Source organism: Apis florea, unplaced genomic scaffold, assembly GCF_048593485.1.
Source record: "Apis florea isolate Af1SG1 unplaced genomic scaffold, ASM4859348v1 contig_3803_pilon, whole genome shotgun sequence".
Taxonomy (NCBI): Eukaryota; Metazoa; Arthropoda; class Insecta; order Hymenoptera; family Apidae; genus Apis; species Apis florea.
In genome coordinates this window covers 1,968,272-1,992,214 of record NW_028256864.1, presented here as the reverse complement: position 1 = coordinate 1,992,214, position 23,943 = coordinate 1,968,272, and the positions used below count along the sequence as shown (strand labels likewise).

Below are 23,943 nucleotides of genomic sequence, written 5' to 3'. Positions count from 1 at the left end.
CTTTTACCGGCAACGAAAAATAACTCATTCTCGATCCCAGAAAAGAAAGAAAGAAAAAAAGAAATGATAAATATCGCGCTTGCGAAACAACGGATGAGAATAATTCCGCGTTCGAATTTGAAAAATATTACCCTCGAAAAAACTTTTTCCCTCCGTTGTTTTCCTTCAAAACCGAGTAAAAATATATATATATATATATATCACGATCGAGGAACGATAAAACGAAAATAATTAAAACCGCAAAAAGAATTGATATTACGTATATGACTCGAATCCTCGAAAGCCGTAACGAATGGCGCACAAGGATGGAATGCATGCTTGTAAAAATCAACGAGCGGTAGGTCGTTAATACAACGGTACAAACCACTAACAAGGCTTGCTCGCGTGGATTCGGCGTTGAGCAAATATTACGAGCGATACGCCCCTGTACGCCCATGAATGGTTAACGAACGGCGAATATTACGACAAATATTGGCTCGTAAAGTTTCTCATGATACCGGACACGGAGCCCGCGAACCGTCTGGCCTCCTAACCTCTAGACCCGACGCGAGAAACGTGCAAGTAGCCGAGAGATGAGCGCCCTCGCGCGAACAACTGCGCGCACTCGAAGCCTTCCTTTTTCCGTTACGCGTAATACGCGTGCATGACGACAAGCTGTTAGTCGGTGGAAGGCGATTAAAACGGCGCTTTTAACGCGCGAAAGCTTGAATGCACGGCTCGGATAATATCGTAATAACAAGCGTCTGAAGAATCGGTTAACTGTGGTTCTAGCACCCATCCCAGCCAACCGGTTCCATTATCTTCCCGAACCCATGTGTGAGCCGTGGAAAAAGCGGTGTATTACGATAACATAGGACCGTCAAAGCGCTACCAGAAAGTACTGTTAAGTAATATTTCGTGTCAATGATTGGGTTGACTGGCGGATAAACAATGGCTGATTATATATAATCTCGTGGATTCGAGAGGATCGGTTAATATGATGCTTTTGTATATTGATGCGGACGAATGCTGCCAGGTTATATAAAATATTAAGCGATAATATGTACGACGTTTTTAATAGTACAATTTTCGAAAAATAATATTTTCTTTAATTATCCATTTCGTTTCACGTAGAGAAGAAAGATATTAATCTCGAATCGTGTCATTAAATTTCAAAGCTCCATTCTAATCATACAATAACTTTTCCAGCTTATTCTTTTTCATGAAATGGATAATAGTGCTTTCAAAATAGTGCATCCTTCTTCAAAGACGAAACAAGAAATTCATAATTCTTCTCATTTAAAGGAAAAAGAGGAAACAATGTGTGTTTTAACAAATCGAATGATATAAATTCCTCAAATTCGAATTTAAATTTCCGAAAACGGAATTTCCCGCGGAATATTATCTCCATAATTCTCCCTCGATTCACCGATGTAAACGCAAAGCGTAAAAACCGAGCCACGCATCGGCCGCGATACTACGCGATACAACAGCGGTTACCCACAACTCGTAACAATGAATCAAGCGCTAATGTAAACGGAACTGGCCGGTTCGCGGGATAAGAAGTCTCTACGCGTGCACAAGAAGAAACAGTGAACACGGTAACCCTCGCATAAATCCATCTCGCATCCTCCTCGGTGTACGCGCCTTGGGGATCGCAATTTTTCCACGGTTCGACGAATTCGCGGCGCAAACCGTTTCCCTTCCAGTCGAGCGCGCCGCGTGCTTCAAAGAGAACGGTGAGACAGCACGTGGTGGGTATACTCGCGGATCAACCGAGGTAACGGTGTCCGGTAACCGCGTCAGAGCCGGTGCTAGCGGTACTCGAAAGCGTTCCGTTACTCGACCGACAGATCCGCTAACGCGACTCTCGCGCTCTCTCCTTCCCTCCTCCGTGCACCGCTCCTTCTTCCCCTTTCCCTGTATACCCGCCGTGGGATGAGAAGCGTGCACGAAAAGCGGCGGCATATCGGCCCACCTCTCTCTGTGTACAAACTCGCGACGAGTAATGGGCCTTCATTACGCGAACGACGCGAACAACCGTCGTCTCTACCCTCCTCGTCGCATTGATTTATATATAAGTATTTACACGTGGATCGATTGAGAATAAGATTTGTGTCGTTTTTTCTTATTCGTATTGAAAGAGAGGTCTCTGTCTCTGTGAAATTGTTAGAGAGAAATTTTTTTCTTTTCGTTTCGAAATTTAGAGGTTTGATTTGTAGTAAATATTGGATTCTGCTCGATTTCGTAGAGATTGAGAGTAAGGGTAAGAGACAGATTCGTATCGTTTTTTTATTAATTTCAGGGAGGTTTGAAAAAAGAGTGGCTTCTTGTGAAATTATTAGATAAAAAACACTAATTAGAAGGATATTTCTTTTAACTAACGTTTTTAAAACTGTGATTTGCATTAAAATATTAAGTAAGTTGTATTCCTATCTAATTAATGGATTCGTTATCACCATTTAAAAAGAAACATTTTGATTATCTTAATTTCGCATAATGTAAAAATAAAAAATATAAAAATATAATATCTTCTAAATTAAATAATTAAATTTTACGAACATACATATTTATGTGATAATGAATATTATCTTAATTTATATAATTTAATGTATTCTTAGCTAATTAATTTAATTTAAATTACTTACTAATCCAGTTAAGAGTATATCTCTCATATATATTTCCAAAGTATCTTTTTCTTTCCTTTTTATTTTTATTATTTTTTTTCTCTTTATTTTCGTTTAACAACGAGAATACCGGGCAGTACATTTGAGCAATGGAAACTTTCTACCAATCTTGTTGCATCATTTTTTTCAATTTAAAAATGATTCAGCAACAAAAATCTATCTATCCGTCGGTCAAACAACATAATCGTGCAATTCCCATAGCATTATTAATTGGGAATTTGCGAAATTGAATTTCTTCCATTTGAAATTTTACGTAACCGGATCGAGAAACTGCCTCAACCCTTGCCATCCCCCCTCCCCCCAGTTCAATGGAATCAATTACTCCGCGATCATTCGACCAGATCGGAATTAATTTCGTTAATTAAAACGTGACGCGATATCGCAGGAATTCCCTGGGAAACATTACGCATCCGACATTGATCCGTTTCAGCTGGCTATGCGCCACGTAATGGTCCCTCGATACAGATATCGCTATGTCGAGAGCATCCCAAACTTTCGCTTATACATCATAATAAGTGTTTAATACCATTAAAATACGATCTTGACACTTGCGATAGCGAGGAACAGAAATTTCTTTCGAACTTCTTTTTCTTTTTTTTTTTTTTTTTTCTTTTTTTATGATCCGACAACTATATATCGAGATGGTAAACAGTTTTTTCATATGAAAGTAGTTTCACAGAGAAAGTATAGATTTTTTTATTGGTCCATTTTTAATATCAGAACGAATTCAACGAGCAATAAAGTATTGCATCTATAGCTTTACGAAAAGAAATGGACGAAGGTCGAGTTGAGATAAATCAGAGATAATCTTTGACTCGCTGCGTTCGTTAAATTTGCCAAAAATCCTACTCCTTTCTTTTTCGATGATGTTTCATATAATACGACAAAGATAAGTATTTAAATCGCCATATTCCATTTTTCGCATTATCCGATTAAAAAATGAACGGATGGGACGGGTCGTCGATCGGTGTAATACTCATTTTCCACGCCGCCGTGTCGATTTGGACGATTTGAAAATGCATGGTAAAAAAAAGAGAGAGAGAGAGAGAATAATAAAAGAAGACGCGAAAAACGAGCATCGCACCGATCGATAATCGATATTTCGAAAAAGTTGAACGTTGAAGAAAACGAATTGCTTTAATCGAATACAACAGAAACGAATCTAATTAAAGATGCCGATAGATCTTAAGTGCGATCTACCGGAAGGTCTCGATCGTTTCCTATTCGTACCTGTGCCCGTGATCGGTGGTGACGCCAACTGCGAGCTGCTTATATCCGGCGGTTGTTGATTCTGTTGCGTTTGTTGCTGTTGTTGCGACTGTTGCTGCTGTTGCTGCGGGCTATTCGCGGCCACCTGCACGCTACCCGGGCTCGCCGCGCTTTCCGCCATTTTTTTCTCTTTCTCTCTATCTCTTTCTCCCCCGTTTCGATTTCACGGCACCGTGTCTCTCTTTCTCTTCTCTTCCTTTTTTTCCTTCCCTTTTCAAATCTTCACGACGACATTTTCTTCCACCGCTCGAGGGATGAGAAACGCGATTCGAACGCGATCGGTCCGTCACACCGTTTCCGAGCTCGACGCGACGAGTAGATGTCGGACGAATCGGATCAGACACACGTTTTCGATAATATCGGTGTGCAGGTAGAAAAATTGTTGTCCCTGCCTCGTTGTACCTGCGCACACCGCCCGTTTCTGCTCGATTAACGAATTTCTTCGCACCGTTCGATCACAGAATCTGTTCTTCTTTTTTCTTCTTCTTCTTCTTCTTCTTCTTTCTTTTTCTCCTATTTCTCATATATCTCGAGATATGATATTTCTCGTTTTAAAATGTCTTTTGTTATTGTTATTATTGTTATTATCGTTTATCCTCCTCGTAGATACGCTCGACCTTGGACAAATTTCGCTTTTGATTCCTTCTTCTTGTGGTTCTTTATTCCCGATGACTTTCCCTCTCTCTCTCTCTCTCTCTCTCTCCCTCTCTTATCGCGCCACCCCACACGTTTTACGATCAGGCTATTGTCAACGGCCTGAACCAGCACGTCGCGCTCTTACAAAGAGAAAATTCCCCGAAGGTTGCCACGTAATTCCGTTTCACGTCGGTGGACGTTGCCACGGCTTCGAATCGCGATCCGGATGCCATCTCTTCCGCGAAACGAGATTAAAGATGCACTGTCAAGGGCCGCCAATTCCGTGCGCGCACCGTGTTCGATCGATCGCGATGTCGACCTGGTAAAAGTTCGACGATTAGGTTGGCAACCTGGTGAACGGTTGACTCCTCTCGAAGAGATCGAATCAGCGTTCCTCATGCATCGAGGCATGGAGAGACCATGGTCGATCGATTTTTATTCGTATTCTCTTCCTGTTACACGTCGAGAAGTCTTTGGATACGAGTTTCCATGGATCTCGAGATACGGATAAGGAACGTTTCGATAAAAATTTCTTCTTCTTCTTCTTCGTGGATTTTTTCGAGTCTTGCTTCGTCCCCTTTTTTGAAAACGAAAGGGAACAAGAAAGGTGAAAATATAGGACACGCCCAAGCGAAAAACCGCGAAAAATCAGGGAAGCTTACGAGGTAACGATGTATATGTTTCTTCGTCGATCAGTCGAGAGAGGAGAAATAATCTCGAGGCACTGTTTATCGTATCGATCGCGGTAGCGTTGTCGACCTTCGTTACTTTCCGACGAGGAAGAGTTCGACCGTTTCACGATCTCTTTCGCGATAAGACGGGAGGGGAAAGAAAGTGGAAATAATTGGATTATGAGATAAAAATTTGCGAGGAACGGGATAACGATTTCGCGTACGAAATAATTTCGCGTATAATCAATTAGATAATCAGTCGAGAAAGGCATAAAATCTTTTTTTTTTTTTTTTTAGGCACTCTTCACCTTGTATTCATCGATACCCTCGATCGAAACTAAGAAAATAAGAAAGAAGATCGAGATTAATATACACACACACATATATATATATATATCATTGAACACGGCTTGCTATTATAATATAATAACAACGAAAGTAAACAAAATTTCCAAACAGAGAGAATTGAAAATACGAAAGGGCAAAGGGGATAGAGAGTCTCGATTTAGAAATAGATTAGTTTACGATTAGAACGATCAGTCAGAAGTACCGAAAATGAAAATATTATATATATTTTTTTTTTAGGCACTCGTTTGTCGCTTTATACATACGCGTGTGTTTACATTATACATGTATGTATAATGTACATATACGTAGATATATGATAACATCGATATCGATCCTCTCGAGCGTTACCCCTGCCAGTGGAGGGAGACACGAAATGGAATTACGAATTGGCCGACGCGGCACGCCAACAAACGCAGGGCGGTAGAAAAGCTGGAACAAGGGTGGAAAGAAAAACGGGCAGAGAGGGTAGCAGGAGTGGAGCGACGAGTCGATAGGTCAGTGGGTCTCGTTCAAAGAACGACTCTCTTCGATTCACCCGCGCTCGTCCGTACGCGCAGCCACGTCGTCCCTCCTGCCTTTTAACACCGCTTCCTCCACCTCGGTCGGTGTCCTCCTCCTGATCGACGGCGATTCTGCCTATTTCGATTTCGTGCGGTATTAACGAAACTGGATGTCGAGGGAACGAGAAAAGGAAAAAGAAAAATTAAAAAAAAAAAGAAAACAGGAAACAGAAGAGGAAAATGGAAAAGAAAAATGCGCGGTGGTGGCGAGGCGGTGGGAGAGGTGGGGCACTCAGTCGATAGGTCAGTAGGTCTCGTTCAGAGAACTGTTCTTCGAGGGAGTTTCATCCAGTTCGCACTTTCAGTTTCAATGTCTCTGCCCCGTTAATCCGGATACACTAATTATCGACCCATACGAACGAGAGTCTGTAGGTCAGTTTTTTTTTTTCTTCCTTTTTTTTTAGTCTCGTTTAAAACGTATTATACGCGTCACTGGAGAAAGGGATATATATATATATATATTTATATACATACACGTATATATACGTGTATATAAAAGACACAATTAAATCACAAGTTTTTAGAAATAAAAAAAAAAGAAAACACTTTTGCACGATCAGAACTGGTTATTCCGTGTTATTGATAGCTGATCGATCGATTTGGCGAGGGTTGCATTAGCTTGCTGCTAATTGTTTGTGTGTATACATTCGATGATGGTTGGACAGACGGATCGAGGTGGGTTCGATGGGTGGGCGATCCAAAAATCTCAAGGAGCGAGGTGCACGCGTTTATGCGCGACCTTCGCCACGACTAATTCGGTAGCTACGGTCTTCGGTCGATATTCCGTTAACAACCAGCCTCGTCGTTCAACACGACGTCGTGCAACGCAGCGAAACAATTCGATACCCGCGTTTCCCGTTCCTTCACATTTCGCCTCGTCCCGATTGTCCACCCTTCGATCGGTTTCCTTCATCGGACGCACTCGCGAAACGAATTATCCTCACGTTCTTCAGTTTCAGTTTCAACGGTGTTCTTCAGGTGAGCGGGGCGATAGGGGGGGAGGGGGGAGGGAGGGAGGGGAGGGGAAGAAAGAAAGAAAGAAAAGAACGATGACACGAAATAGGACCTCTGGATTTGAATCAAATCGAACGAAACGAGAGTTCAATCATTCGACCAAACTTCGCCTTTCCCTTAAATAATTGCACGGATCACTGAGCATAATCATAATCATACGTTCGAATAATATTCCCCCGATCCATTGTCCAATCATTCGTTGCCCGGATCCAAGTGTCGATTCCCATGATTTTCAACGCACGAGAGGCATATCCAAAGAATAGAGGTCCAGGATAGATTTCAGATCGCTACGATCTTGGACGAGGAAAACGAGCGGATCTCCCCTCGACTTGGCCTCGTGGGCTTTACGTCATTGTCGTCTCCGTCATCCTGAACGCTCGTTGATACGTGATCGTCCGTCCCTTCGATTCTTCTTCGCAGAAACACACCACGATACCACGGAAACAACACACGTACGAGAACCCGCGCGCGTCGATAGTGTCACGGACGGGGATCACCCTCGATTCACTTCGAAAATAAGCTCGTGCTTGTGTCGTTTCGGAGCCGAACGTCTCGTTTCGGCTATGCACTTCACGGGGAACCAGTGGCTCGAGCTTAAAGCGGCCGTCAGCAGATGGCAGCCGGTGTTGAGCCACCGTTTACTACCACCACCCCGCCCGGGGTAACACCGATCCACGCAGAGTTTTCCCTCGTAGCTCGATGATCGCGGCAACCCTCTTGTCAACATAGCCTGGACGACAACGGAGGACCGGTCACTGGCTGGACGCCATTCCCTCTTCGTCCAACCGATCGATTTTATGGGGGATCACATCGCGGTGGATGGAAATTACCCGAAATATATATCGAAATGTTCTATATCCCGAGGCCAGCGGAAGAGGTTGAGTTTCATTGGTTCACAACGCGATTCAGGGATGATACGCGCACGCGCCACCACTGCGCGCTCTGGCTGGTGTATCCGTTCGATCCGTTACCAGCCTGTATTCCTCGGTCGGATAGACCGTTCCAACGAGCAGACAGGGTTATATTCGTCTCTTATATTTTTTTAATTATTAATTATTCATGGTAATTCGCGCAGGAATTTTCACGCGGAGGATCTTCTTCTCGAGTGGGGAAAATTATATTTTCGTAATTGTATGGAGATGAGACGGAGATGAGGAGGAAAGGATTGTCGATAGACGAAGAATCGTGTCCCTTTAAGGTGAGGCTGATTATACGATATATATATATATATATATATATATATTTGTCCTGGCTCCTACTGCTTTTTCCTTTTCTTTCCTTCGATTTGGATTTTTAGGTCGATATTTTTGACATTTTGACAGGAATCCTATTTTCGAATGTAGACGAAAATTTTTAATCAATGTGAGGGTGAGAATTCGTGCGTAAACAATTCTATTTCATCTCCCAATGAAATTATCGAGCAAAGTTAATCAATTATTAACGTGTATTAATAATTATCAACAAATAATAGGTTAACTTATTTTAATTGAAGTTTAAATTTTTTTATTTTCATTTAGACACAATTAATCTTTGATAATCGATCTTATTCTCAACAAATCTAACAAATGCATAAATAAAGTGGCAAAAAAGAAAACGAAATTTATTGTAGACCTACGTTTTCGTTAGAAACTGAAGTTATATCATTAAAAATAAAAAGAATTAAGGAAAATAAATGCATCGAAGATCTTTCTTATCTCTCTTCATCAAAGTGTTCAACTTAATCCTTTACCCAATCAATAATTTAGAAATAAAAGATTAATTAGCATACAGATTCGTTAGTTACGACGTGCTCGGCTAAATTTGCATAGCGTTTTTAATCGGCAAATAAAATAATCTTTTTCGCGCCATCTCGTTCCCAAATTCGCTCCAAGAACGAATTTCCAATCGAGCGGGCCCCCGAATAACAATTTCTAAAAACAAGCCAACAAGCCTTTACGTATCATCGGTTATAATTATTTGCACGTAAACGCGCGTGCAACGACACGTCGTGTCCCGTGTTTCATCGTCTCCGTGCCATTGAATTTATCGCTACCGTTATACACCTTTCGACTGGATCCCCGCCTCTCGTCGCCCGTTTGAGTTAAAGCGCCGCTCGGTATAATACACAAGCGAGGGGCCCTCAACCGTCCAACACTCTCCTCGCTCTCTTCGGGGCCCGACACGAGCCGCTGCATTTTCAGAACGGTACTCCTAACTGTATCTTACATACGTATATACAACGTATATACGTGTATACGTCTGTTGATGCTCACCTGTCGGTATCGGGCACCCGCGCATACCGATCGAGGAAACGAGGGAAAACCTCGTTGAACCCGGGATGATCGAGAGATGACGAATTCGAGATTGTGTGTCGGTCGAGGGAACCGAGGGAATTTTTAATTCGCACATTCGTCTTTGGATTGGATTGTGTAGCAGTATTGAAACGTGAAACCGTTGATCGGGTATCCTGTGTCGTGAGGATAATTTGACATTGGTCGAGATCGATGTTTAATCAGAGAAAGGTAAGAAAGGGTAAGGATGGGTTGATGGAACTTTTGATCTCGTATTTTGCATCGGGTGAAGAAAATGTTTCGTGTTGACGATGGATAGGATTGGATATTATTTTTAGAAAGTAGGTATTGGATACGTGAATTACTCAAGAGACTCTCTTGAGTAAAATAACTCGAAGGAATCATTCGTATGAGATTGAAACGTTTGATCTTTCATCGGGTGAAGAAAATTTTGGTCGACGCTTTGAAATCCGCTCGAATATTAACTTAATACATGTTATAGCGTTGTGGAATAGAATTTATCTGGAAGAAGAGGGTGGTATCGATCTCGAATCGAAAGGAGAGAACTCTGATATTCAAGATAAACTCCATTTTTCAACCCCTTCCTATACCTATTTACGTTACAAGCCACGTTACACGTTCCAGTTAAAGCGAATTGAATTTTCCAAGGCCTGGCTCCTCCAAGGAAGGAATTTAAACTGTAGCCGGCCGATAAATACATACGCTTCACGAGTTCATCCTTTTACAAATCCTTTGTTAGCCCAAGATTTTCTCATTACGCCGAGCCCGGCTGCTAATTTATTCGTACACGAGAAGCAATCACGGGAGGAAACGGTTAGTCATCGTTCAACGATCCTCCTCTCCCTCCCCACCCCCCCCGCCCTCCTCCCTCTCCCCTCCCCCGATTTGAATGAGACGCGACGAGTCTCGGCATCGAGAACGTTGCATACAATTAAGGAACAATCACAGGCGTGCATTGAAATATACGACGATCGAAGATTGAGGGAGAGAATCGGGATTTTGAACCGTTAATCGTTTTTAGTATACCGCTTCAATGAGCCGCACGAAGCGAAACACGGATCGAGGGGGAGGGAAGGAGTGGAACAAGGAGAAAGAGGAGGAAGGAAAGAAAGAGAGAGAGAGAGAGAGAGGAGGAATTCTTGGCTGGTTCGAGTCGAACAACGTGTAGCGGATCTTCTACGCAGGTATACAAGTAAGTACGTACGTGCGGGTCGCGTGTAGGGATACTCACGTAATGTAGGCCCGTTCCAGGAGATACCGTAAGACCTTGCTGTTACGTCACTAGAAGCCACGTGATTAGGAGAAAAAGGATACCGGCGAGAAGGGAGACGAGAAAACGGAAACTCTGCCCTCGGGCTGAGCACGCTTCGTGCCCCGTTCTTGGAAATTTGTGAATTTGTATAATTTCCTTAATCCTTTTCGACTCTTTTTTCTTTATTGCTTTGTTTCTTATTTTTTTCCTGCGTTGTCATGTTATTTGAAAATTGAAATTTGTCTTTTTTTTTTTATCTTTCTCTTTCTAAGCTTCGAAGTTTAGAAATTCGAAGATGCATCTTGATGTTCTCTTAATCCTCTTTCTTTCTTTTTAAGAACGAATTTTAATTTTCAAGGTTTAATTTAAAACTTCGAGTATGAAGTGTTAGTTTCTCTTTCTCTTTTCTCATTCTTGAATTGTATTTTTTTGTTTTTGAAATTGAAAGACACAATTTGAATGTTCCTTTAGCTTTTTTTTTTTTCCCTCTTTTCATTTTTGAGCATTACTGCGTTTTCGAAATTTCGAAAGAAAGAAAGTGTTCCTTTAATCTTTTCCTTTTTCATTAATTTTTTTCTCTTTTAATTTTCAGAACAGTTGAAACAGTTTCGAAATTGTATAATAATTTTTAAAATTCTCTTTTTAAGCTGGAAATTTCTTTACCGCCAATTTAAGTGGAGTTGGAGTTGATTTAACATAAAGCTATAAAATGATCGCAATTACAGTGGTTCCAGCCATTTTCAGAATCAGAACACAAGGGTCGAAAATGATTATCCAGCTGTTCCATGCTGAAACGTTTCTAAAATAAGAGGCGCTTATGTGAAGTTATAATTACGTGTCTGTAGAGGTTACCAGTAAATTTAGATATGCAAAGTGGGCTAAACGATCTCAGGTTGAGCTCTACTACTTTAAATAAAATCTATCTGTATAAAGTGTAACAATACTTATACGTCAATTTTACGAGCGTTTGAATAAAATATTCCTTTACAATCTTCTCGATACGTTCCATATATACCTTTTCTAAATACAGCAAATCCTTCATTTATTTTCATTTTATTCGACACTGCAATTCCTCCTTTATTAAATTATATTAAAAAATAAACATTTCGATCAAATTATTATACATCGTGATAAAACATCGGTTGCTTATTATCGAAACCAACTGTGTTATCAATACTTGTCTTGTCCCTCTAACTTAGAAAAATTTTATTGCCATTGCACTCGCTTCCTTCCATAACGCAAACAAAACGTTCAACGTTATACTTCTTCTTCGCGACAAAAACTTCCCCCGAAACGGAATACCGTTCCTTTCGACGAAACGATGCGTCACACGCACATTTCGTAAGTGGCAACGTTTATTTCGTCACGTATACGATGACTGCGTTCACGTGAAATAATCAGCCCTTCCAAATCCCTCCTCCCCTCCCTACCCCTTTTTTTTCCTTCCCTTCCACGCGATCCATCGACGCAGTCCACGTGTTTCTATCTGCGGTCAGTGCACCTTGCTGCACGTACCGAGGCCATTTACCGAAGGTCCACGTAACACGGCCACGCTTAATAATCTTTTCTCTCGTGGATCGTCAACCTTGTGTTGACGTAGATGGAGAAAAGGATAGGGAAGAGGCGGGAACCGAGGAGATAGGTGGTCAGAGATCAGTGGATTCCTTCCACTGGGGTGTCTAAGCTTCTGACAGGGTGATTAATCAAAATAAGCGTTCTCGAAGCGGGGTTTAAGTTCGTGTTATGTCACATCACAACACTGGTTTCTCGTTTACTCGATGATTATATCTCCTATATCTTGTTTAGAGAATGGGGCGTTGGAATTGCATAATGGAGGGGATAAGTAGGGATGTTATCAATTCGTAAATGGAGTTAAGTATAATAGATGATCAAATTATAATTATGAACGCTTGGAAGAATGGAAATGAAAAGGTATTAGTAATGTGTGGAGAAGTTATACAGGGAAAATTAATATTTTCGAATCCGAATTAAATCGTCGAAGCAGATTGCAATGATATGTATCGAAGGTGACGATATACTTTTCTAATTTTAAAAATTGATTTTGCAATTCTACGTTATACAGCTACGACTGTGAAAATGTAAATCTGCCTTACTGTTTAATATTTTTTTAATATTCATCAATCAAATTGTATACGTTCACTTTTCACTTTGGAATCTGTTTATTATAGAATTATTATTGCATACAATTTCCATTCTCAATAAAACAAATTGAATAAATGATAATTTCATAATAATTTATTATAGAAAAGATTTGTTTCGAGTATTTTTTATTGTCAATCCTATGAACATAGATTATACATATTTTTATTTTGAAAATTGAAATTTAATCAATTGTCGATATATATTCCCTTATTCTACTTTTATCGATTTCAATTAATATCCTTAACATGTGTAAAATTTCAAAATTCTCTTTTGAATAATATTCGCGAGAAAGATAATCTATTCAATATTTTATCCCATCGCGTGATAAAAGATAAAGATATAAAGATTGAAAACGCTTATGCATGAAATAAGCAATACGAATAATGAACGTCAATAAGAATGAAATCGGAGACAAAAAGATGCACGTGAGCCGAGTTCATAGATCATTCATCCTCTAATTAAATACCATGCCGATGCAAATATACACGTCGGTGCTTCGTGTCGATGACACGTGTTAATGGAACGCTTAGCTTATTGTTGATTCATGATACGGAAGTGCAACGCGCGGATGAAAAAGCTTAATTCGCACCTCCTTTTCGTCGCCTTTCCTTTAAAAGAAAACGCTGACCTTTCCCTTCAGAGGTATTACCTCATACCGTATCGTGTTTATATTCCCCGTAAAAAAAAAAAAAGAAAAAGAAAAAAAAAATCGTTTCGAATTCCAACAGTTTTTATTTCGTAAAAACAACGCCGAACGTTGATACGTTCAATCTGAATGCAAATTGAATAAAAAGTTAAAAAATAACAAGAAAATATCCATTACGTGACACTCTTCCAAAATCCAAAACGATACACATGCATCCCGATTCTCAATCTGAATGCAAATGGAATAAAAATTGAATAAAAGAAAACAAACATTTATCTTTCCTCCATCCATCCTTCCTAACTTGAATTGAAAAATTGAATATCATCATTAAAAAATATCATTAAATTGTACGACGCAACAGTGTGAGAGTAACGTTTATCTCATTAACTCTCTTATTAATTCTCCCAAATTAAATACAAAAATATCTCTTACATACTTCGTTCTATTCCCATTTCTCAGACGATCGAGATAACCCTGTTAACCCAGTCGCTTCTCTTCACACCTACCCTACTCGCCTCAAACGCAACAATTCCATTCTCGCGTGTTACTAGCAGGTCGATCAGCTCATTCGTGGAGGAACGAATAAGACGGCGGGGGGAGGTAAAAAAGGCGCGGAGGCCCTAGGAAGAAGCTCAAAGGTTCACGGCCGGGTGGTTGGTTTTAAATCAGGCAGGTAAGGTGGTTGGACGGGGAAGAGACATCACTCGCCACGTGGTGGCTCGAGGGTCATTGTCCTGCGGCCGAGCTTTGTCGAGGTGAATCGAGCCAAGGGGACCAAGGCGCTTGTTCGAAAAAGTTCCCGCTGCTTTCGCCTCTCTTTCAATAGCTAGACGTTGCCCGTGGACATTCGCTTTGTTCGTTCGCGTTGCCTTTTATAAACCGTATTTCGTGAATTTCGTGGTCGGGGCGCCGCTGATTCCGATCCCACCGACGTCTTCCTGTCTCGAGCAGGAGGATGTTGGCTTAATGATATCCGTATGCCTATAACGTGTCGATTTGTCATTGGCTAACATTTGATTTCCGACTTCGTGGAACGGGTCCTAGATTTCGTTCCCCGAAACGCGAGAATGTGTTTTCGAGAATTTGCGGGGAAATTATATATGCGGAGAAATTCCGCGTTTGATCGCTGAATCTTGTTTATGCAAATATGTTGCTTACGCGTTGAAAGTTGTTAGTTTTAGCTTTTTTCTTCTTTTTTCTTTTTTTTTTCGAATATAACATTCAATGTAATTCATTTAATTAGTAAATTTTAATATAAAATAATCCTTTTTTTTTTCTTTTGGAGAAATTTATTTAAAATGATAATATGTCGATTTATAAAGTAAATTATTCGCCTCATTATCGTTTCATTTGATAATTTTTTTTAAGAAACAGCTGATAAAATATTTTCCATTTCTTCAAAATTAAAAATTATCGAATAAACTTCAGAAGAGACCTTCCCCCTCGAGTTACGCGAAATTAAAAAGAAGCGGATGGACAAGCAATTATGATGCAACAACCGTTTCCAAAAATTCTGACGAGAGCAGCACTCTACTCTTGCTTTCGTGGAGGGTCGGCCGGCGAATTCCTAGCCAATTACGAAGGCGGGCATTATCGGCGGATAGTGGAACAAACAACGGGCGTAGAAAAAGAGCCGACGTGATTGTAAATTTCTTTTTTTTTTTACGAGCAGATAGAGAGGGCTGTTGAGTTTCGGCCGTTGCGAGGACGGGCAGGCCGAAGCCGAGCGAGCGAGCGAGCGTGTAGCACCTGCGGTCGACGACCCTTGCGGTGCTATCGAATACCTGCCGACACGACGATCCGCTCGTTTGCTCGCTCGCGACCGCCTCGCTCTTTTGGTGGCCCGTCCGATACTTCGCTCGTGAAGTTGATTAAAGGAGAAAGAGGAGGAGCGAAAGAAAAAGGAATAAGGGGATCGCGAGTGTATATCGTGAAGATGGATTGAAGAACGGGCGAGAAGTGGCCGATAAGGATATTTTTGTCGGGTTCCTGATCCATGGAACTGTCCCTGGGATGAACGAGGAGGAGGAGGAGAGGAGCCAATCTGGTGGATTCGAGCATGTTCTCGAAGTAGGTAATGGATGAATAATGGAGGTAAGGGAGGAAGAAGAAAATAATTTTGAGGGGGAATAATAATCGGTATTTTTGCCAAGTGTATCCTTTTATGTAAATTTATACCTATCTACGTGTGTATATGGAAATTGAATAGATAAGAAGTAATTTCAGAGTTGAATAGAGAGAGTTTAAAAAAATAGTTTGACAATCTATTGAATTCTGAAACGTACGTTTCTTTTTCAGGGATCTTCGAATTATAACGAATAATAAGACACGATGTATGCAGTTCATTCAACCAAACCGTTATAGCGAGATTCAATGCGTTGGATATATGTATAAAGATTTAAAAAAAAAAAAGAAAAAGAAAAGCCTGTCCTCTCATAAATATATTCTTTCATAAAACGATTCATTATAAATTAATAAAAAAATTCTCTTGTTACTAATCAAATTTTTTTTATTAGATTATTACCGATCATTGGTGATTAAATTGGAATGTAATTATTTTTCAAATAATACGTTTCGATCCAGCTCGATCGCCAGGACGAGATTAAAGATTTATAGTTTAGGAATATTCTTCGAAATCTCGTGCGTAAGCGCGTAAGCAGATCCGGTGAAATCGGATTTGTTCTCGATTACGCGCGTTACCTGCGCGTTGATGCGCAATTAAGTTGCATCAATTTTGAATTAGAAAACGCGTTACAGCATCCGGCAATACCTATTCACGATCGTTTCAAAGCGCGAAGCGAAAAGAAAAAAACACAGAGAAGAGAAGGAGAAGAAAAAGCATCACCGCAAATTTTTCTTTTCGCTCACGATCGACGAGGTGTGAAATTCAATAAACCCGAAATGTCATTACAGGCCAAGAGATTTAAGCATGCACCTGGTAAAAACTTCTCGAGGCGGTGTTACAAGTTGTGCGCGTTTGGCAAGCAAGCTGACACGACTGGATTCAAATTTACGAGCAAGCACCGAGCCAAGATTTTCGCGCCGTCCACGGAATTGTCTATATCCATCCATCCATCCATCCATCCATCCGTGATTGCGAATCATATTTGCATCGAAGAAAATTTGCCTCGCCAATAATTTTATTAAGCGAGGTGTTTACACTAGGAACGGCAAATAAATCCTGGGGAACATCGAACATCGGGCGTGTGTGTGTGTGTGTGTTGCCAACACAAACGCATACGCGCGCGTACATACACCGACCCGGTTCAATGAACTCCCACTCGATCTTCTCTCCGAGAGAAGTTGAAGAATTAATACCGAACGAAAACCTTGAAAACCCGGTGTCTACCCTTAACCAAGCGAGCCACGATTATCAAGATTAAATGCGCACGTAACAGGGTCTCCCGCGTAGTTAAAACGGAGATGATTTAAGGCCATTGAAGAGGTGTTCGAACTAGGAACTGGGTGCGAGAGAGAGAGAGAGAGAGAAAGAGAGAGAGATGAATTATTTCCACGGTGGAAAGAGGTGAATAAGTCGGGGATAATTGCGGGGACAATAATTGAATCCAAGCGTTACGGAATTAAAGAACAATCTTTCCACCACTCTGTGCAGCGATCTACGTGTAGCGATCTCAACTTCAACCACTCGACGAGCGTTTAGATCGTTGAACTTGTGCGTTAGACCTTTCCCTTGCTCAGGTTCAAAAACCCGCGTTAATCTCCGAGTAAGAGGATTATTTTCGTCAGGTGAATCACGACCATGGTATGACGATTGCGCGACAAAACGCAATACTTGGAAAAAAAGAAAAAAGAGAGTAATATTTGCACCCATTTCTTTCGAGTGTTTATATAACTTCGAATGATGTATCTTCTGAATATTCGTTTAAAATTGTCAGGCAAAAAATATCTAGCCTTGCGTGAAAATTTATAAAAATCACTTCTTGTATAATCGTTGTTTTCCAGCATACAATATATTTACAATATATTCGTGTCTCTCCAATGAATTAAACAAAAATTAAACGCAAATGCGAAAGATGATACAACAGATAAGTCTGAAAGGGTCAGTTTTCCTTAACGAAATAAATAATTTCATCCAATAACGAACCAAATTCTCGACCTGAAAAAAAAAAAAAAAGAAAAGAAAAACGAGATCGAGAAAACGAGCGTTTAGCATCGATCAAGCTGGGTTAGATCGTTGAACCTTCCGACCTTCCCTCTCCTCCTTCCCTCCTCTTTCTCCTGCCTAACCGAATCGATATTCAAGGAGAACCTTGAAAAGACCCTACTACCACCTTCACTCGGTCGGCTCTGCATCGAGAGAGAGACTCCTAAGACCTAGAAGTGTCGGAAGAGGCATGGTCCACGACGGCCAGGAAGAACAGTGGGGGGAGTAGATTGTAGGGGGAGTAGGAAGAGAACGGAGGGGGAGTAGTAAGAAACAGCTGGTGGGTTGAACGAGCCTCGAGTTCAATGACTGGAGAACGAAGGAGCAAGCCGGGTTTCGAGTTAGGTAGGTAGGTAGGTAGGTAGGTAGATAGGTAGGCAAGCGGAGAGACACGTTTACCTGCGTAGACGCACACGTTTCGCCGCGGATGCGGGGGTATGCGTATTAAAAAATGATCGTTCCCATGAGTCACGTGTGTTGTTATGCATATATGCGCATCTGGTATCAAAATTTTTCGCCCATTTTCAGGAGTCGATTAACGTCTTTCTGGAAGATTCTTTTGGAAAATCAATGTTCTTCTCGAGAGAATCGTAGCGATATTATCTATTTTTAATACACGTTCGAACACATTTTGCTATGTTCGTAACAAAATTTAATATTAACATATCTATAATAATCGGATTGCTAATTGGCTATCAAATTCGCATATAGTGACGTAAAATATACACGTCAATTGTATCCCTGCGCAACACGTAGATCAAAGTCACGTCCAGGCATTGATTCTTTCGGAACAACGGAATCCGCTGTGACTCATGATTTCCATGATTGGGCTCATCGCGTGGATCGTTTTACGCTGACACGAAACCGAAATTACCGTTGAGTTCGCGAGTTTTGCATCGAGCCGTGGAACGAGCTCGCGTCAGCAAGCCTCCAGATCTTTGTCTCCTCGCCGTGGAATGTCGCGAGAACTCTTTCAGATGGCTTTGTTTTCACGACGAGATCGCACATCGAGATATTAAACTTCTCTCGAACACGGCTGCGTTTTAACCGGATGTGATACTTCTGAAATGTTCGAGGGAGAAAGAATTAGCATTGAGAAACATGGATTTGAACGATTGAAGATTAAAGAAGGATATTCATTTCCTTGTTATACTCCAATTTCCAAGAGTCGTGAGTTATATTTCAATCCTGAAAATAAAATTTAGATATTGAATATCGAAGAATATTCTTGTTGAGGAAAGAAGTTGAAGAAAAAAATGCCGGGTCGAAGTACCGTGACAATTTCGTCACCCACGTCGATGACACTATTGTATGCGTGATTACACGGAAGAGGGTGGGGACAGTTAAAATTCGATGTGAGACATTTACGAACGATCGCGCATGAGGCCTGCCATAACGGTACCTTGGAACGTAATTTTGGGCAGAGCCACCCAACCACTTGTACAACCTCGGTTCATTGCCTACTATCCGCCTTCCTGTTTCCCCACAATCGATTTCTCTCGTGCTGTCATTTTTTTTACCGAGTCGTCAAGCTTCTTATTTGCATAAGAACAACACCACCAAGCTGAATTCTGTAACCGTCTCCAACCTGTTAATCGACGAGAAATCGTTGAAATGAATAATAAACCGCAACGATATGTTACAAGTGATCATCAAAAGAGAGGAGAAAGTAAGTAATATAATTGGAATTGCTAAGGAGAGGGGGGGGGGGAGGAAAAATCAATGCAACAGAAGACAGAATTCTTCAGAACTCAGATTACGGAATTCCAGCCGACCTACCTGCACCACGATGTAACTCACGTCTACGTAAATGAGTTCGTTCACGTTCGAGGCGAACCGCCTAGCCATCGACGTGTGTATCCAGCGTACGTGAATACCATTGATGGTCCCAAAGTCAAGAGCCACGGGAGGCTCGCTCACGTATCTTGCGTAATATCTTACGAGAATTCATAAACCCGTATTCCACGTAACAGAGCTTCCACGTGATGTATAGACCCATCACGTGCAAGCATACCTTCGTATCTCGAGGAAACGAAGATCGTTAACCGTACCACTGAATATCTTTGCCCGCGAAGACATCTTATATAAGCGATTAACATCGATTAAATTTCTCTCTAACACGATTATCCGGAATCAACGAATTTTATTCGTAACACTTTTCCACTTCCACGCTCGAACAACAATATTATTCGAATACCAAATAGTTTGATTCACGCTTTGCTTTCAATCGAATATAAAATCGTAAAGTAAAGCCACGCTGCGCACGGAATCGGCGGGAAGACGAGCAATATGATCGAGGTACCAGCAGTTCGTCAGGTCCGCGTTTATGTAAATGACGGGGCGGGCGGGCGAGGAGGCGCTTTAGTCACCGGAATCCGGACTTGGCCGGTCGTGGCATCGCGGGTACCACGAAAAGAGTACCTGGTGGCCCGTGAGAGAGAGCGTGTACACACGTAGAGGAGGCATGTACACCGGTGTGCGTGAACCGGGCTCGTACGTGTTAAGCCTCGTACGTGTACACCGCCGTGGGTTCGACGACCTTAGCTTTTGTTCGTGTCCCAAGTGGCGAGCCTCGTCGACGCTTAGCTCGAAAAAACGACAGTGGGCGCCGGCCCTCGTCACAAACTAAAATCCACTGCCGGCCGTGCCCGGTTAGGTAATCGATCGCAACGCCCTTACGTTTACCAAGGTCTTTGCCACCTGTCACAGGAAGAGTATCTCGCTTTCTTACCTGCTTTCCTCCCTTCCCTCTTTCTCCTTCCCTTTCTCCCTCGCTCTTAATCCCCTACCATTACACCCACGTCCTCTCTTTTCCTCCATTTCCCGGGAGAGACAGTACTTTTTCTCTCTCCCTCTCTTTATGGCTCTCTTTGTCGTTTGGATCCAAGCAAGGCGGATATCTCGAACGAGCGAGAGGAAAGGAGAGGAAGGATTTTAAAAATCCTCGGTCATACTTGGTTCCTCGTGCACTTCCTCGAGCGTAGGATCGATCGGCAGGGTCGATGATCTCGCGGTTACGCGTTCACGAAGGTCGTTGAATAATTCGTACAGGCGTCGAACTGTAGGCGAGATCCTGAACGATTTAATTTTTCGAACGAGCTCGATCGGGGGGAAAAAAAAAATTACGAGATGCAAAGTCTCGAGGTGAGATCCCTGGAAAATTGCAACTTTCGATTTCCCTTGGCTCCCTTTTCCTCGTAACTCTGAGACGAGAGAGTGTTGGAAACGAGTGTTCGTGATTGTTAAAACTTGTTAAGGAGCCGCGAAGATCGAAATTGACGCGAGGGAAATCGATAAAATGATCGATCGGGTTTTTGAATTAGAATTACACGAAGAAGAAGATCTGGAAAAGGATCTGGTCTCGAGTCTAGGAACCAGAAGCGTGCCTCGCTGACTGACTCGCGTTCCTTGTCAGTGTGTTACTGACCTCGAGTGACCCTGCTATCGCGACCGTAACTCCGCGTACTGTTAGCTTCCACAAATATATGTATTTATTTCTCTGGTAGGTCAATACTTGGCGCAGGTTTTAACTTTGTCCGGTTAAAAATGCCACTTTTATTTACAATTTTAATCGAACCGATCGAACCATATTTTTCGAGAAATTATTCAAACGTTACGAATATTAATTACTTATTTTATACCGTCTCGTTGTGAATATTGCCGTGAAGTCAGAGTATCGAACGTTTTGATAAAAAGATTTAATATTTCTCTTTCTTTCTTTTTCTTTTTTTTTTTCTTTTTTTTTTTAAAGACTGTAATTTATTTAAAAATATTCGATAATTAACCGAATTGCGATTTAATTGCGCGTATAATTGATTATAAGTATGTAGATCCGTTTAAAAAACAGGTAAGAGAATTGAATTCCCGTTTAATCGTCAGTGTGTTACTGACCTCGAGTGACCCTGCCATCGTGGCCACAACACCGCGTACTGTTACCCCGTGCAAATGTATTTGCTACTCGAGCCGCGTGACGAACATTTCGATCTAAACTGTGCGGAATAAAGATCGATCGTTCTTTTTTTAGACGTGCCATTCGCCGAATTCGAAAGATCAAAATTTTGTCCAAGGGGGAATCGCGATATCATATTCCATTTCGATACGATGCATAAGAAATGAAAGAAAAAAAAAAAAAAAGAAACGCACAGATGCAACAAAACTCCATTTATGCGATAAAAATTCAACGATGCCTTCCTCCAAATATGATTTCTCGTTCATCGTATTCGAATAAGTAAGGGAAAGCTACGTTTGATTAAAAATTTTTGGTTTGAAAATAAATGAAATATTCGGATAAACGGAGCTTCGTCGAGGTAAGAAATCGATTCGAAGAGAAAATAAAATTGACATTTGTGACGCATCAAATGTCAAGCTCGTTCTACTCACCTCTTATGGTGCTGGGCATCTTGGTCCGAGATCACATATCCTGATATCCAAAACGATATATCTCCGTTTCACACGTTTCGTTTCGTTTTTTTTTTTTTTTTTTTCCCACTATTTTGCACTGATCCGATCAATCACAATCTCGATCAACGAAACCTCGTGTTTCTCTGTTTTCGACACTGAATCGCACCCCTACACCTTTTTCACCGAGACACGTCGTCCACGATAGTCGGCTAGTGTCAAACGACGCGCTTCCAACGCATCACGACGCCAGGCGTCGTCGTTTTCGCACATCCGCGATAATCGCAAGTGTCAGGCACGTTCACTACAAATCCCTGTCCATCGATCGTCGATCTCAACGTTTCCTCTTATATTCATGCGTACAATTTTCCCTTTTTTCTTTTTTTTCTTCTTCTTCGCAACGATATTTTGACAACAAGATCTCTTTCCTCTCCTCCAATCCCAGGTCTCGAGAAGTGTGTGAGAAAAAAGTAGTCTGACAGAGATATCAATCCCCGGTCGAGCACTTTTGCTTCAATATCCTTGCACTGGCGTATTTTCCAAAAATGAATCACGCTTTTCGCTCGTTATCCTGTTAAAAAATCACGATTCGTACGAAATCTTCACCTTCGAAAGAAATCCGAATGTCGCGGTCGCCCCTAGCAGATTATCACCAAGCTGATCATCCACAACAATGGCGGCGGCTTCGACAATGGTACCAAAAACTTGCTACGCGTTGATCACGAACGATGCACGGTGGCTGTCAAACGACGCGTGTCGAGCCAGATCGGAGAACGATGATCGTGAAGAAGCAATTCTATCATCAGGCTCTTATTAATTACAAGATCAATAACCAGGTACCACTTGAAAATACTTAAATACGACGATTCTGTCAAACCTTCTTCGAAATCATCGAACGCGACGCTTCGAGTTGACGATTAATCCAGTAACGAAATAAATCTTGGTATCACGAAAATTTTTGGTTCGTTCGAGCTTTGTCCCGCTTTGTCCTGTGAACCAAGGTTCGGCGGTGGTCCGGTGGTGGTAGCCGGTGAGTGACTCTACCGTGGCGCGGAGATCCACAGGTGCTCGCACGGTGCCTCGTACCCTTACCACTACCACCAACCCCCTCCCCTCTATCGTGGCTACTCTTCCGCCTCCACCACCTTCTCTCGTACCCCTACCAAGCCTGTACTTCACCGCGACGGAACCTCTCTTCTTCGCATAGTGGTATCGTCGTCTCTCTCTCTCTCTTCCTCTTCATCTCCCCCTCACCGCGAGAGGAGAAGAGCCACGGTGTGTTCTTCTTCCTTTTCTTCGCCCATCACTTTTTCTTCCTTCTCCTCTTCTTCCTCCGGGCCGGCGAGCAACGCTCGCTCGCCTTCCTTCTCGCCTCTTTCGTCCGGTTTTTACTTTATCCCGACGAGAGCACCGATCACTCGTCTCTGTTCCTTCACGGTGGCCACAGTGTTTTCCTCTTCCGCGAGACGGCCTCGCCGGCTGCACCGTTCACCGTTATTCCTACGGCACCCTCTTCGCATTCCTCCCCTTCTTCTCCTTCTCGTTTCGTCCCCTCGCGATGCCCTTCCCTCGGAATGAAAAGGAAACGCGATTTAGATACCGGATCGTTTCTTCCTCTCCTCCCTTTCTTTCTTTAATTTTACGGGTCTGCTCTCCTCCGTTAAGAATAGCAGGTTTTGATCGAATATTCGAATTTCCAATTAATTTATAAATGGGGAATGCAGGTGCGCTCGTTTCGATAGTACGTTTTCGGTTCAGAGATTCGGTCGTGTAGAGTCGCACGGTGGACTGTTAACTCCGTTGCCCGGTTAATTAAGCGTCGAGCGGAGTTTAACGATTCCGCGGGTGAATTAAAATTCAAAGG

At 41.9% G+C, this 23,943-nt stretch overlaps 1 protein-coding gene and 1 long non-coding RNA gene across 6 annotated transcripts in view; one reads left to right on the top strand and one right to left on the bottom strand.

Annotated features, from left to right (window-relative positions):
- Hr3 (nuclear hormone receptor 3 ROR-beta) overlaps window positions 1-23,135 on the bottom strand; it is a 117,694-nt gene extending 94,559 nt beyond the window's left edge. The window contains exon 1 of one of the 4 annotated variants that reach the window (XM_086916695.1): window positions 22,062-23,135. In XM_086916695.1, the coding sequence (XP_086772821.1) occupies window positions 22,062-22,080 (19 nt within the window). In that variant the 5' untranslated portion in view covers window positions 22,081-23,135. Of the gene's footprint in view, window positions 1-3,896; window positions 7,109-22,061 lie in introns of those variants that run through there. The other 3 variants (XM_086916690.1, XM_086916696.1, XM_086916694.1) reach the window with 3 other exon arrangements.
- On the top strand, window positions 7,439-11,701 carry LOC147656132 (uncharacterized). Of its 2 annotated transcripts, none has more exons than XR_015295004.1 (3): window positions 7,439-8,362; window positions 10,477-10,647; window positions 10,696-11,701. It is a non-coding gene; the product is annotated as an uncharacterized LOC147656132 (long non-coding RNA). The 2 variants fall into 2 exon arrangements; XR_015295005.1 differs by having other exon boundaries at window positions 7,443-8,362; window positions 10,707-11,701.
- Window positions 23,136-23,943: the final 808 nt, after the last annotated feature.